The 16679-nt window shown below is 45.9% G+C and overlaps 1 protein-coding gene across 1 annotated transcript; it reads left to right on the plus strand.

The window, feature by feature from the left end:
• The first annotated feature begins 1993 nt into the window (after positions 1–1993).
• Positions 1994–16419, plus strand: LOC116990166. Its single transcript, XM_033047706.1, has 3 exons — positions 1994–2420; positions 9331–9456; positions 12395–16419. Exons 2-3 carry the CDS (start codon positions 9369–9371, stop codon positions 16144–16146), a joined length of 3840 nt encoding a protein of 1279 aa, XP_032903597.1. The 5' UTR covers positions 1994–2420; positions 9331–9368; the 3' UTR covers positions 16147–16419.
• Positions 16420–16679: the final 260 nt, after the last annotated feature.

Below are 16679 nucleotides of genomic sequence, written 5' to 3' on the forward strand. Positions count from 1 at the left end.
TCAATAGAGGTCTGTAAACTGGAATTAGCATAACAGAGAGGTGGTCTGAGTTCCCCAGGTGGGGATGGGGAGCAGCTCTGAATGCCTGACTGATGTTGGTGTAGACTTGGTCGAGTATGTTATTTCACCTGGTTGCAAAGTTCACATGTTTGTAATAATGTGGTAGTACTGTCTTCAGTTTGGCCTGATTGAAATCGCCAGCGATTATGTAGACAGAGTCCAGGTTAGAGTTCTGCATTGAGCTGATAGACTGATACAATGTAGACAGTGCGTCCTTTGTGTTCGCACTGGGTGGAATGTACACAGCTGTGATGTTGATGGCTATGAATTCCTTTGGCATGTAGAATGGTCGGCATTTAATTGTCAGAAATTCTATATCCTCAGAACAGTGGCTTGACACAGTTTCGGCGTTTGTACACCAGTTGTTATTGATGAAAATGCATATACCACCCCCCCCCCCCCCCCCGAGATTTGCCGCTGAGACCATGACTCCTGTCCACCCGAAATGTTCTTAGTCCGTCCAGCTGAATGGCGTTGTCCGAAACGGAGTTGTTGAGCCACGTCTCTGTGAGGATGATGGCGTTGCAGTCTCTGACCTTTCTCTGTGTAGTTAAATCCAGTCTAAGGTAGTCCATTTTGTTTTCCAGCGAACGAACGTTGGATAGCAGAATAGAAGGAAGTGCAGGTCTGTAGGGGTTAGCTTTTAGCCTGGCGCTGATACCCGCTCGGCTGCCCCGCTTGCTAGGTCTGATCTTATATGTGTGTGTTTGTGGATGAGTATGTGTGTGTTTATTAGTTTTTTGCATCTTCGCGAACGATCTGCGCGGTAACGATAACATATTTACATATTCCAGTTGACATTTTGCTCTTCGATCCAAAAGCTGAAAATGTCGCTTTATTTCTCGACATTACTGAAAATGATTAGAAATATGACAAAACTTTGAATCTAACAGAGCTGCTCTCGCTGATGACGTCACAGTGGGTTTGCTCGACGCTGTGTTCCTCGCGCTGCGAGTGACGTCAACCCACCGACACCTCCCCCTCCCCCGCTTATTCCAAAGACGCAGAAATAACGCGCAAGTCGGGCTCCATACTGGAGCGTCCGAGCTCTCCATCCTCGGGTCCTCGGGTTCTCGCCTCTCGCTCCCCCTCTGCCCCTATCTCTCCCCCTCTGCCTCTCTCTCTGCTTCTCTGGTGAGTGACGGAGAGAAAGAGATAGAGAGGGGGGGGGGGGCGCTCAGAGTTGAACGGCAGATGTCTCGGGTGCTTGCCAAGCCGGGAAAAAATGTCAAGACTTTTAGGTTTCCCGGCGGGACGTTAGGTTGCCATTGGCACCCGGGCAACAGTTAATTGCCAGCCCTGCATTGGCCGGAGGCCCTCTAGATTTTGAGGCCCTAAGCTTCAGCCTGGTAGCTTGTGGGTAAATCCGGCTCTGGGGACAGTCTTGTGATCGCAAAGAACCACCATCTCGCCGGAGACACCCAGTGTGTCATTGAGAGCCCCCACACAGAAAGGTCTTCTGGTACCTGCCGCCCCCGTGAACAGTTTGTGAAGTCAAATGCTGCTCACGGGCAAAGTACTGGCAAGAGACTGAACTCGAAACAGCTTTCAGTAGGGAATTGCTAAGTGCGACACTTTCGCTTAGCTTTCGTGTGGGCATGTGGACATTACAGTCCAAACTCCAAAATACTTGTCACGACACTGCTTTTTAAGCACAGCAGAAAAATAAACTGACCGAGTTCAAAATGCTTATTGCTGAACTTAACACTTTCTGCAGAACGACTGCTTAAACTTCTGTTAATAAAGTTTCCCTCCCACTTAACATGAGTAAGAAAAGCAATACAATGCATGTTGATCTGATCAAGCCTCATAAAAGCACGAAAGCATAAAAACAGTGGCAACGCATCACTTAGACGTCACATGTCCGGTAAAGGCAGATTTCAAAGAGGTATAAAAACGACAGGTTTATTAAGTTACGAGAAGGACAGACAGGGCAGATGGTGACATGCTGTCTGCCAGATTTGAAATGTCAAAGACGAGAGAGCATCGCTTTAAGATGATATTTGTCGCTTTTGTGGTCTGATGCTACGTGAGTAGTTGCTCGGTCTCTCCCGTCAGTAAGACTGAAATTCATGGAATACCTTCCGCATTCCAGTCCAGTTTCCGGAGAGCAACCCGCAGCAGCACGTGAATAGGGTTCGAATACCCTTCCCGTACAGATATCACCGCGGGCATTGGAGTCGTCTCTGAGAATTGTTGAAGGCGTATCGGCAAAACTGAGCTCCCAGCATGGCCAGTCCGGTGAGGTTCAGGATCTGACTTCAGCGCTGACAGTGCAGGAGGGGGCTACCAGCGGACCATTCGTCCCATCGTCATCACTGCAATCCCACTAGTGCTGCAGTCGAACGCTTCATCGACCGGTGAGTGAAACTGATCCGTGTACCAGGGAGATACAAGAAACTAAACATGCGGGAATTTTGTGCAATAAACAAGCGGTGCAGGAACGCCGATTGAGGGAGGCCGGGAACATGGTTTGTCCAGTTCCTTCCATAGATGTTGCCTGAGCCGATGTGTCCCTCCAGCGCTTTCCGTAATGCTCATCATTCAATGTGAAGTATAGTGGGAGTGTGGACGCAACTGTGTGTGCGAGCTGAGTTGAGTTTGAGTTTAGTTTATTGTCATGTGTTCAGAGTTACAGTGAAAAACATTTGTCGCGAGCTATTCTATTAGCGGAAAGATAATACATGATTACAACCGAACCATCTACATCCATTGCATAGAGATATACGATGAAGGGGATACATTTAGTCTAGGACAAAGTCCAGTAATGTCCGATCACAGATAGTAAAAAGATCTCCAATTTAGTTGTTAGTGGCTCACGCCTGCTCTCTCGTTGTTGGTAAGTTGGTGCAGATTTTTATATCGTTCAAGTGATTACTCCCTCTAGCCACTTAAGAGACAACATGGGTTTAGGAGAATGTCGTATTATGCATGTGATCTCTCCATGAGATTCTCGAAAGATAAATCTTTATAACATAAATATTTTATTTAATGTTGATGAAAAACAGTAAGATATTCATTCAAGGTAGACAAAAAGTACTGGAGAAACTCAGCGGGTAATGCCGCATCCATTGAGGAAGGAAATAGGCAACGTTTCGGGTCGAAACCCTTCTTCAGATATTCATCCGACCTTCTTCTCTAACTCGTACACTTTAATCGTTTTCCTCATCTCCGTTCTAATTAGCTTACCTCTTATTCTTAAACTGTGGCCCCTGGTTCTGGACTCGCCCAACATCGGGAACTCTAGCGTGTCCAGAGGCAGGAAATTCTCCTTGGAATTTAAAGCTTTTAACCACCTCTACTACGGCGCCGTCTGAGGAGGCATGTAATAGTTTATTTCAGTTGATTTCACATTGCGATCGCCATCGAAAAAACACAGAGGTACAGTGTAAAGCTGTTTTATTGCGTGCTAGAGTCAACGAGAAGACTATAAATGATTTCAATCAAGCCGTCCGCAGTGTACAGAATAAAAGGTATTCAGTGCAAGATAAATTCCAACAGTCTGATTAAAGATAGTTCAAATGTCTCCAATGAGGGAGATGTAGGTCGGGACCACATCCCAGCTGGTGATGAGGATGGTTCAGTTACCGGATAACATCTATGAATAAACTGGTCTCTACTCTTGTCGCTTCAGATGGAGATTTCCTGTTTAAGAACAGGTTTCTGGGTGGGTGTAGATTTACCCATGCTGATATCTCAGACATGCACAAGAGTCCAGAGCAGTGGGTGGAGTAGAGAAACAATTGGTAGACATTGGTGGGCGACAGTTTTTCTTTATTTCAAAAATAATATTTAATCAAAGAAAGCTAAATCTGATCTGTTAACTTGAGTTTTGTTTATCATCACTTGTACCGTGGGAGAGTGAAACATCGTTATTGCGTGCAGTCCAGTCAGCGGAAAGACCATGCCTGATTACAATCGAGCCATTCGCAGTGAACACATACGTGAGAAAGGGAAGAACCTAAAAAATGAATGCTAAATAAAGTCCAATCAAGTCTGATCAACGATATTCCGACGTTGTCGAATGAGATAGATAGTGGCGCAGGACCACTCAATGGTTACTGGCAGGGTCGTGGCTGTGGAGGGTGCCGGCGTCCACACAACTGTCTCGTCAACTTGCGATCCCTCCTATTGCACATCACACGCACTCCCCTTATTGGGAATGGGTGGGTTAACATATGATGAACGTTTGACGGCACTTGGCCTGTGTTCGCTGGTGTTTAGAAGAATGGGTGGGGGAGGGGGGGGGGGTTCCATTGGAACGTACACAATGGTGAAATACGTGGATAGAGTTGATGTGGGGAGGATCTTCCCACTAGTGGAAGATTCTAGGACGTGAGGTTATAGCCTCAGAATCATAGCTTAAGAATGTATTTAGTCAGAGGGTGGTGAATCTGTGGAAATCTTTGCCACAGAAGGTTGTGGAGGCCACGTCCATGTATATTTTAAAGGCAGAAACAGATACATTCTTAATTAGTACCGATGGCAGGGGAATTGGGTTAGCAGGTAGAGATAGATCAGCCATGATTGAACGGCGGAGAAGGCGATCGGCCGAATGGCTTCATTCTGCTTCTACCACCGATGACCTTATAAACATATAACAATTACAGCACGGAAACCGACCATCTCGGCCCTTCTAGTTTGTGCCGAACACTTATTCTCCCCTAGTCCCATCTACCTGCACTCAGACCATAACCCTCCATTCCTTTCCCGTCCATATACCTATCCAATTTATTTTTTAATGATAAAATCGAACCTGCCTCCACCACTTCCACTGGAAGCTCATTCCACACAGCTACCACTCTCTGAGTAAAGACGTTCCCCCTCATGTTACCCCTAAACTTCTGTCCCTTAATTCTCAAGTCATGTCCTCCTGTTTGTATCTTCCCTACTCTCAATGGGAAACGCTTGTGCACGTCAACTCTGTCTATCCCTCTCATCATTTTAAAGACCTTCTTCAAGTCCCCCCTTAACCTTCTGCGCTCCAAAGAATAAAGACCTAACTTGTTCAACCTTTCTCTGTAACTTAGTTGCTGAAACCCAGGCAACATTCTAGTAAATCTCCTCTGTACGCTCTCTATTTTGTTGACATCCTTCCTATAATTAGGCGACCAAAATTGTACACCATACTCCAGAATTGGCCTCACCAATGCCTTGTACAATTTTAACATTACATCCCAACTTCTATACTCAATGCTCTGATTTATAAAGGCCAGCACACCAAAAGCTTTCTTTACCACCCTATCTACATGAGATTCCACATTCAGGGAACTATGCACAGTTATTCCTAGATCCCTCTGTTCAACTGCATTCCTCAATTCACTACAATTTACCATGTACGTCCTATTTTGATTTGTCCTGCCAAGATGTAGCACCTCACACTTATCAGCATTAAACTCCATCTGCCATCTTTCAGTCCACTCTTCCAAATGGCCTAAATCTCTCTGTAGACTTTGAAAATCTACTTCATTATCCACAACACCACCTATCTTAGTATCATCTCCATATTTACTAATCCAATTTACCACACCATCATCCAGATCATTGATGTACATGACAAACAACAGTGGACCCAACACAGATCCCTGTAGCACCCCACTAGTCACCGGCCTCCAACCTGACAAACAACCATCCACCATTACTCTCTGGCATCTCCCATTCAGCCACGGTTGAATCCATCTTGCTACTCCATCTTGCTACTCCACAATTGAACTTTCTTAACCAACCTTCCATGAGGAACCTTGTCAAAGGCCTTACTGAAGTCCATATAGACAACGTCCACTGCTTTATCCTCATCAATTTCCCGAGTAACCACTTCAAAAAATTCAAGAAGATTAGTCAAACATGACCTTCCAGGCACAAATCCATGTTGACTGTTCCTAATCGGACCCTGTTTATCCAGATGCTTATATATATATAAGCATCCTTTCCATTAATGTGCCCACCACTGGCGTCAAACTAACATGTCTACGATTGCTAGGTTTACTCTTAGAGCCCTTTTTAAACAATGGAACAACATGCGCAGTACGCCAATCCTCTGGCACTATTCCCGTTTCTAATGAAATTTTAAATATTTATGTCACATCCCCTGCTGTTTGTACACTAACTTCCTTCAATGTCCTAGGGGATATCTTGTCAGGACCTGAAGACTTATCCACTTTTATATTTTTCAAAAGTGTCAGTACTACCTCTTCTTTGAATCTCATACTTTCCATAGCTACCCTACTTGTTTCCCTTACCTCACATAATTCAATATCCTTCTCCTTGGTGAATACCGAAGAAAATAAATTGTTCAACATCTCCCCCCCCCCATCTCTTTTGGCTCTGCAGATAGCTGTCCGCTCTGACTCTCTAATGGACCAATTTTATCCCTCGTTATCCTTTTGCTATTAATATAGCTATAGAAATCCTTTGGATTTACTTTCACCTTACTTGCCAAAGCAACCTCATATCTTCTTTTAGCTTTTCTAATTTCTTTCTTAAGATTCTTTTTACATTCTTTATACTCCTCAAGCACCTCATTTACTCCATGCTGCCGATAATTGTTGTAGATCTCTCTCTTTTTCCGAACCGTGTCCGATTTCCTTTGAAAACCATGGTTCTTTCCGATATTTACTATTTCCTTTCAACCGAACAGGGACATAAAGTTTCTGTACTCTTAAATGTCCTCAACACCATTAAATGTCCTCAATTTCTCTTCCACATCCTTCCCATAAAACAATGTCCCAAATGTCCCAATTCACTCCTTTTAAATCCTTTCGCGTCTCCTCAAAGTTAGCCTTTCTCCAATCAAAAATCTCAACCCCAGGTCCAGTTCTGACCCTCTCCATAATTATATTGAAACTAATGGTATTGTGATCACTGGACCCGAAGTGCTCCCCAACACATACCTCCACCACCTGACCTGTCTCATTTCCTAACAGGAGGTCCAGCACTGCCCCTTCTCTAGTAGGTACCTCTATGTATTGCTGCAAAAAACTATCCTGCACACATTTTACAAACTCCAAACCATCCAGCCCATTGTTTGTCGCTTTAGTGGCTTGATGGTACGTGAGTAGTTCCCCTGTTTCTCCAATCAGTAAGACTGAAACTCATAGAATACTTTCCGCATCCCAGTGGGTCTCCGGGAGGGAACCCGCGGCAGGTGATACAGATATCACCGCTGGCATTGAATTCGTCTCTGGGAATTGTTAAAGGCGTATCGGCAAACCAGAGCTCCCAGCGCGGGGCTTGTTGTCATTCCGGTGACATTCAGGGTCTGACTTCAGCGCTGACAGTGCAGGAGGATGCTCCCAGCGAGACCGTTCGTCCCATCGTCAATGCTGCAACCCCCCTTCAGCTGCAGACAGACGCTTCCTCGACCGGTGAGTGAATCAGATGCATGTTCCGGGGAAAACACAAAACATGAAATCTGCGGGATACTTGTAAATAATATCCCTGGGGGAAACTCTGTACGTCACCTGTCCATGTCCTGCTCCCTGTTCCTTCAGCACTTTGTGTTCTGTGCCTTTACGGGGCTATCTATGACATGCGTGTGTGTATCCAGCTCTGTGCATGTTGGAATTTGACTGCTGAATGCAGGGATTCTCCGCCACCACAGCACTGACCATGTTCCTTCCACTCAGTGTGCAGTAACTGCGCGTGGTGACAGCATGATCAGAATTTTGTAATATAACTGGCTGCACATATCTCTACATAACCCGATAAAGCAAGGACTGTAGTTGTGTTGCTTTTTACAGCTGTGAATAGCAGGGCTGAGGATACATATTGCATTATATTTCAGTGGCTTCATGTTGCTTTCGCTATCGAAATACATTTACAAATAGAACACACCCCTGCTTTGGTAACTGCTCATATCGCTTCTGATGGAAGCTTTCTGTTTCAGAACACGTTGCTGGGTGTGTCGGCATTGTGTTACTTGTGCTGATGTATCTGGGAGCCCAGAGCGGCGGTGGTGTAGAGTTACAAGAGATTGAAACTTGCAGACATTAGTGGACGAGTGATTTAACTTTATTTACATAATTTGCCATTCTTCAGAATGTTAAACAATATGTTGAAAACAAACAGCGGTGCATCTTCATCTGAGGCAAACCGGAATCTCCAGTTTGCCTGCAATGCTCAGACAAGGGGACGTTGGGAAACATCCTGAGCTGCTGCCCAAAGGCTCTTGGGCAGGGCCGGTACACCTGGCGTCATCACCAGGTTCTTAAACCCATTGCAGAAGCCATTGGCATGGGGATCAGCAGCTGCACACGAGCACGGCCCACCACCCAGATGATCACCTTCGTGAAGGCCGGAGTGCAGCTGCCAAGAACCACAGCAGTCAGGAATCAGTCAGGAATCCTGGCGACTGCGCAAGACTGGCAGCTTTCTGTAAACCTGGTGAAACAGCTGAAGTTCCCACAGCAGATTGCAACGACCAGCCTGAGGCAAGACATCCTCATGGTCTCAGAGGCGACTAAAACTCTCGTCTTGTTGGAACTGACAGTGCCGTGGGAGGACCGTCTGGAGGAGGCCCACGAGAGGAAGATGACCAAGTAGGAAGAGCTGGTCATAGACTGCCGTAAACAGGGCTGGAAGGCAAGGTGTATGCCCATCGAGGTTAGCTGCAGAGGTTTTGCAGGGCAATCGCTCTACAAAGCCTTGAGTGTACTGGGCATTAAAGGAGTGGAGAGGAGAAGGGCCATCAAGAACACCACAGAGGCCGCTGAGAAAACTTCGAGATGGTTCGGGATCAGGAGAGAAGGTTCATGGGGAGGAGCGAATGCCACCTGAGCACAAGTCGTGGTCTGATCAACCATGTCTGGGTCGCCTGGGTGAAGGTGTCTGATGCTGAAGGACCCGAAACACCCAATGACCCCAGGTTACATCACTGATGATGTGTTCAGGAGCATCTATAGATGTATTTTTATCAATGGATCCGATCTCCCCGGAACCTCCGACGTTCCAAAGAAAACAACCCTACTCTGTTCCACCTCTCCCTGTATCTAATACCCCACTGATCTAGGCATCATTCTGGAAACCTCCTTTCTACCCTCTAATGCATTCACATCATTCCCGTAATGGGACGACCAGTCGGCACATAATATTCCGAATGCGGCCTCACCAAAGATTTGGAGACAGAGGGGAATTAATTAAATAAAAGGGGTGTCGGTACTAAATTATCTGAGTTTCACTGATTCCGAGCTCTCTCTGATATTGCATCACCGGGACGTGCAACTAGATTCACCTTGTTAATTTTCATTCCTCTTCTGTTTCCTTTCTCTTCAGGTCACTGGCGTTCCTGTTTCTCCAATCCCTGTGCAGTGATGAGTGCAACCTTGCAACTGGCCGCTCTGGGCCGTCCTTTCCAGTTGGGAATGTTGTACGACTGCCGCTCAGACACTCTGATCCAAGGTACTGGAATGTCAACAGACGAATCAGTGATGTTTAATGCGGTGACATACGTTTAGGTTATCAATCTGACTCTAGTGACTACAACTCTGTTAGATTCGGTGCATTTCTGTGGTGGGACAAAGATGATTGGTCCCTGAACTGCGCTTAAGGAACATTTCAACATTATTGCGAGTTGCTGCATTTTGGGAGTCAACCCTGAGCAGGAACTTCTCAGTGAATGGTACGGCCTTTGGGAGTGTTGTAGCGCACAGGAGTCCAGGAGTACAGGTACATAGATACCTGGAAGGCTTTTGGTACATTGGCTTGCATCAGTCAGTGTAAGGATTACAGAAGTTGGGGCATCGTGTTACAGTTATACAAGATACTGGCGAGGCCACATTTGGAATACAGTGTTCAATGTTGGTCACTGTGCCACAGGAATTGTACCATGAAGTTGGAAAGAGGGCAGCGAAGATTGACGCAGACGTTGCCACGACACGAGGGCCTGAGCTGTAGGGAGTCATTGGGCTCGTTAGCACTATAGTCCCAGTGGGAGTCATTCAGGGACAAACTATTCCCATGACGGGGAAAGGTAAATCCAGCAATTCCAAAATACGCTGGATATCAAGGAATAGTGAAGGTTGAAAATAGGAATGTATGTAATAGTATTTGACACCTTCAACAGGAGTGACGGAGAATTTCCCTCCAGAGCGTCTAAAAGGTAGTGAGAGGTGAACTTGAAAAAGTAATTGGGGAAGCAAAGTAGGGAAGGGGATACAAACTATGACTGTGAGACAAGGTTAATGACAATCCCAAAGAATGTTCGGTTGGATGAAGGGCAGGAGGGCGGGGGTCGATGATGGGAATTAGGCAAAGAATAGTGGCCATTAAACCAAATACCATCATTGGGTGAGAACAAATAAGGAGAGGTCTGGCATTAAACCCTCTTAGCCGTATACACCGATGAGAAACTTATTGCTGGGAAAATCAGTCTCATGACAGTGGAAACTGAACCGTTTTGTTGTGAGAAGGAAGACATTAATGGCCAGTTGACGTATCGGTGATGGCACTGGGAGAATAGGGAGAAGGCAGCGGCGTCCCAGACAGAGATCACACATGAATTATATTGAATTATGTGAGGTGAGGGAAACTAGTAGAGTAGCTATGGATACTATGAGTTTCAAAGTAAAAGAAGTACTGACACTTTTGAAAAATATAAAAGTGGATAAGTCTCCAGGTCCTGACAGGGTATTCCCTAGGACATTGAGGGAAGTTAGTGTACAAACCTTTGACAAGGTTCCTCATGGAAGGTTGGTTAAGAAGGTTCAACTGTTGGGTATAAATGCAGGAGTAGCAAGATGGATTCAACAGTGGCTGAATGGGAGAAGCCAGAGGGTAATGGTGGATGGTTGTTTGTCGGGTTGGAGGCAGGTGACTAGTGGGGTGCCTCAGGGATCGGTGTTGGGTCCTTTGTTGTTTGTCATGTACATCAATGATCTGGATGAAGGTGTGGTAAATTGGATTAGTAAGTATGCAGATGATACCAGGATAGGGAGTGTTGTGGATAATGAAGAGGATTTCCAAAGTATACAGAGTGATTTGGGCCATTTGGAAGAATGGGCTGAAAGATGGCAGATGGAGTTTAATGCTGATAAATGTGAGGTTCTACACCTTGGCAGGACAAATCAAAATAGGACGTACATGGTAAATGGTAGGGAATTGAAGAATACAGTTGAACAGAGGGATCTGGGAATAACTGTGCATAGTGCCAATTATAGGAAGGATGTCAACAAAATAGAGAGAGTACAGAGGAGATTTACTAGAATGTTGCCTGGGTTTCAACAACTAAGTTACAGAGAAAGGTTGAATAAGTTAGGTCTTTATTCTCTGGAGCGCAGAAGGTTAAGGGGGGACATGATAGAGGTCTTTAAAATGATGAGAGGGATAGACAGAGTTGATGTGGATCAGCTTTTCCCTTTGAGAAAAGGGAAGATTCAAACAAGAGGACATGACTTCAGAATTAAGGGACAGAAGTTTAGGGGTAACATGAGTGGGAACTTCTTTACTCAGAGAGTGGTAGCGGTGTGGAATGAGCTTCCAGTGGAAGTGGTGGAGGCAGGTTCGTTGGTATCATTTAAAAATACATTGGATAGGCATATGGATGAGAAGGGAATGGAGGGTTATGGTATGAGTGCAGGCAGGTGGGACTAAGGGAAAAACGTTGTTCGGCACGGACTTGTAGGGCCGAGATGGCCTGTTTCCGTGCTGTAATTATTATATGGTTATATGGTTATATGGTTATATGAGGTGTCAGCTTCAGTGGATCAGGCAGCATCTTACAAGAGAGAGTCCGGAAATGTTCTAGATCAGAGAATCCTCGTCACATCTAAGAACGAGGGGAAACATGAGATTGTTAAGGGCTTGGACACGCTAGAGGCAGGAAACATGTTCCCCATGTTGGTGGAGTGCAGAACCAGGGCCCACAGTTTAAGAATAAGGAGTAAGCCATTCAGAACGGAGACGAGGAAACACTTTTTCTCACAGAGAGTGGTGAGCCTGTGGAATTATCTGCCTCAGCGGGAGGTGGAGGCCGGTTCTTTGGATGCTTTCAAGAGAGAGCTGAATTTGCTCTTAAAAATATCGGAGTCAGGGGATATGGGGAGAAGGCAGGAATGGGGTACTGATTGTGGATGATCAACCATGATCATCCGAATGGCCAACTCCTGCACCCATTGTCTAGTGTCTATTGTCTATTGAAACAATTTAGTCGTACAGAAAGTGCGAGGGGGGTGGAAATGATAAGGGGTACAACTCAGATAAGATGTCGGCAAAATGTTAATGTGGGGTTAATGCAGAGAATCTATCCGAAGAGAAAAACAGTGAATATGCATTACTCACTTTCTTTAATTTACACAATTTTTAAATCATTTTTATTTTTGATTGGTGTTTTATCCTGTAGGCGTCACATTGTGGGATTTACAGACGCTGCATAAGAACCTTGATCGTCGTGACGAGCCCAGCACCAAATTTCACATCATTGCATCAAACTCCATGGAGAGCAAATCCGCTGCCCTCAATGTGTCAGGATCACTGAAGGCGAGTTTCCTGGGTGGGTTAGTGAAGGTGAAAGGGTCGGCAAAATTTCTCAGCGACACAAAGGCATCAGAGCAACAAGCACGAGTTACCCTTCAGTACAAAGCAACAACCAGGTTTGACCAACTGGCGATGAATCACTTAGGGAAACATAATATTACCTACCCGAGTGTGTTTGATGAGGGCTCAGCCACCCATGTCATTACAGCAGTGCTGTATGGGGCCCAGGCCTTCTTTGTGTTTCACCAAATGGCTTCATCAACAGAGAAGATGCAGAATATGCAGGGTAACATGGAGGCAATTATTAAACTTCTCCCTAAGATTGCGCTGCAGGGAGAGGTCTCCGTAGAAATGACAGAAGAACAAAAGTCACATGCCGAGAAATTTAGCTGCACATTTTATGGGGATTTACCACTGAAGAACAATCCCACCACCTTCAAAGACGCCATCAATATCTACGCAACACTTCCAAACCTCCTGGGTCCAGATGGAGAGCATTCAGTGCCCATCACAGTCTGGCTCTACCCTCTCAATAAACTCGACTCTAAAGCTGCCCAGCTGGTGAGGGGGATCAGTGTGGGACTGGTCAATCGCTGTCAGTGTGCCCTGGAACAGCTCAATGAGCTCGTGATGAGGTGCAAAGACCTGATGAAAGACAGTATCGCAGTTCAGTTTTCTGAGATCAGGCAAATGTTACAGCAATTCCGAGAGATGTGTCTGGAGCACACACAGATTTTCCAGGAAAACTTAGCGGCTGTTTTGCCGACCATTAGGGGCGGCAGGGAGGAGGAAGGGTTACTAGCAAATATACTAAATAACACGGAAAAGTCACCATTCAATGGCCAGTCACTGACCACGTGGCTGGATGACGAGGAACGAGAGATGAAGGCAGTGAGACGTTACCTCAGTTTATTTCAAGATGTACCTATTGTGAAATCAAAGGGCGAGTTGGATGACAAATTGATGGATCCCGCAACAGATTATGTTGTCTGCTTCACGTTTACAACATTACATCGGAGGGATTTCTACCTGTCAGAAGCAAACAACTACCTCCGATCGATCACAGCTAAAAAAATGCAGCTACCACCTTCTGTTGACGGAGCCTGTGCAACAGGACACAGCGAGCACTGGTTTAACTCACGGTCTGTCTCCCAGAAAATGAAGGAGCAATCCCAATCATTCCTCGATTTTGCCACAGTTAATAAAGCAGATGAAAAAGTAAAATTCCTTGTTAGTTCTGTGCAGAATGACAGCATCGTGGGAGCATCCATTTACCTGTATGAGGGAGGGTTTGTGGAGAACGAGAGCTTTGTTCCTCCGTCACAGCCCGAGATACCTACACTTAGTGGAACAACACATGACAGTGTAACGCTGCAGTTACAGCCACCAAGATGTGGTACCGGTGAGATTGTGGGCTGCAAGGTAGAGTACCGAGGTAGCCAGCAGGAGGAATGGACTATTCTGGATACACCTGATCAATGCCACTCCTTCACAATACCTGGGTTACAGCCACACCAGGAGTATCACTTCCGATACAGAGCAGTGACCAATGTAGGGGTCAGCAAGGCTAGTGAGAGCTACAGCGGCATCACCCGACCAGCAAGTCCACCTGGTAATCCAGTCCTCCAGGATTGTTCACCCAGCCCAATACTGCACTGGAATGAACCAAATCAGATAGGAGTTGATGTTAAAATATTTCGGTACAGAATTGAATACAGAGAAGAACCGTCAGTTAAAACAAACATGGTGGGTAAGTTATGGGAAGAGGTTAAGTCATCCGACACACAATGCCACTATCGCTTAGTGGGATTGAAACCCGAGACCATCTACAGAGTCCGAGTGTCTGCTGACTGTGGAGGAGCGGGATCTAGTGCCGAAAGCGAGGAGGCTTTAATAGAAATAGAAAATCCCCAAAATAGAATAGCCCTGGATCTTCTCGGAGAAACGCAATTAATATCCAGAGGAAACCCTTCCATTTACAAGCTAAACCTGCAGAAGGAGGTGGTTAATGATTCCAAACAGTTTGTTAAATTCTCCTTCGGAAAATACACAAACGCACACAAAATGAAAACCTTTATGGTTTTGGGAGCAACTGGGTCAGGAAAGACAACCCTCATCAATGGGATGATCAACTACATCTTGGGCGTGGAATGGGGAGACAACTTCAGATACAAGTTAATACAGGAAGAGACAGGAAAATCCCAGGCTGAGAGTCAGACATCCTCCATCACTGCCTACCTGCTCCACCATCAGGTAGGATTTAACATCGATTACTCTCTGACGATCATTGACACGCCAGGATTCGGGGACACCATGGGCATCTTCCGAGATAAACAGATCACTGATGATATCCGCCAGTTCTTCACTTCCACACAGGGTATTGATCAGGTCAACGCTGTCTGTTTTGTTGTTCAGGCCGCCCTGGCTCGCCTGACTCACACACAAAAATATGTCTTTGATTCGATTCTTGCTATTTTTGGCAAAGATATTGCCGAGAACATTAGGATCTTGGTCACATTCGCAGATGGAGAGCGACCCCCCATTCTGAATGCCTTGAAAGTAGCTGATGTACCGTGTCCCAAAGACGAGTCAGGTATGCCAATGTACTTCAAGTTTAACAATTCAGCCATTTTTGCACAGCGTCCAATATCTGAAAACACGGGCAATTTGGGGACATCCGGTGACAGCAGGAGAGAGGAAGATGATAATAATAACTTTGCTGCAATGAATTGGAATATGGGAGAGAACAGTATGAAGAAATTCTTCACAGCTCTGAACACGATGGAGGCAAAAAGCTTATGTTTGACCAGGGAGGTTCTGAAGGAACGTAAGCAGTTGGAGGCTATAGTGGAGGGATTGCAGATTCAGGTCCAAGCAGGACTGACAAAACTGGACGAACTCAGGAGGACGCAACAGGTTTTGGATCAAAACCAGGCCAATTTGGATGCAAATAAAGATTTTGAGTATGAAGTTAATGTTGTTGTTAAAGAAAGGAAGTGGATTCCTTACCTTTCAAACAACTGTGAGCAATGTGACTTCACCTGCGACGCTCCTTGTTTAGTTGCTGTCGAGTCACTTGGGAATTGGTGCACATCGATGGATTCATCGGGAAACTGCACAGTCTGCCCACTGAAATGTGACTGGGCCGATCACAAAAGACAATTTAGCAGGGTTATCTGCAAAACAAAAAAGGAAATGAGAACATACAGTGAGCTGAAAGAAAGGTATGAGAAGGCCCATGGAGTGAAGATGACCCAACAGAAAGTCAAGGAGTCACTTGTGCGGGAGTATGATGCAGTTCACGACAAAGTGATGGAGCTGATTCAACAATTATCCAGGAGCCATAAACGACTTAATGAAATAGCTCTGAGACCAAACCCATTATCCACCCCAGCCTACATTGACCTCATGATTCTGGATGAGAAAAATTATGCGAATCCTGGCTACATGGGTCGAATTGAGGCATTGACGACTGTAAAGAATATGGCTGAGTTACAGGAAAAAGTTGCGAAAAATGAGAAGTTGTTACCAGAGCAGCCGAAGGAAGATTCAATACGAATGGCAAGTGCTGCAACTAAACTAATCTTTTCTAATGTGTTGAACTGGTTCACTCTATAAGTAGCTGACAAACATTTCAGCCGTTCGTTAGTTGGGAAACAGCCGTTTCACTTATCCAACGGATCAATCCCGTTCTCAGTCCCACTCTTTCTCCTCCCTCACCTGCCCACATCCTTACACACCACAGCTTCCTTCCTCAATAGCACCCCAACCTCACCCAGCTGGGTGCCACTCCCCTCGCTCCGCGGCAATCACCACTTGAGGGTCAAATGCACTGGCTTGTCATCCCAGTCCCACGCCGTTGCTTCTGGACAGCACCAAAGATCTATTCACATCTACCCCCCCCCCCCCCCCACTCGGCAGGCTCAGCTGGATCAGAGAGCATGTATCCTCAGTACACACGATGCCACGACCTCCACCCCTTACCCCCTCCTTAACCGCCCACTCTCTCCGTGCGGTCTGATGGCACATATCCCCCTCCAGGGACATAGGAGGGGAACATTCTCCCAGCTCTATCCCCCTCATTAGTCACAGTCGGAGTCTATCCCATGAGCTGTTGGGAGGTAAAGTAGTTCCACACATGATCCGCTGGG

Source organism: Amblyraja radiata, chromosome 30, assembly GCF_010909765.2.
Source record: "Amblyraja radiata isolate CabotCenter1 chromosome 30, sAmbRad1.1.pri, whole genome shotgun sequence".
Classification (NCBI taxonomy): domain Eukaryota; kingdom Metazoa; phylum Chordata; class Chondrichthyes; order Rajiformes; family Rajidae; genus Amblyraja; species Amblyraja radiata.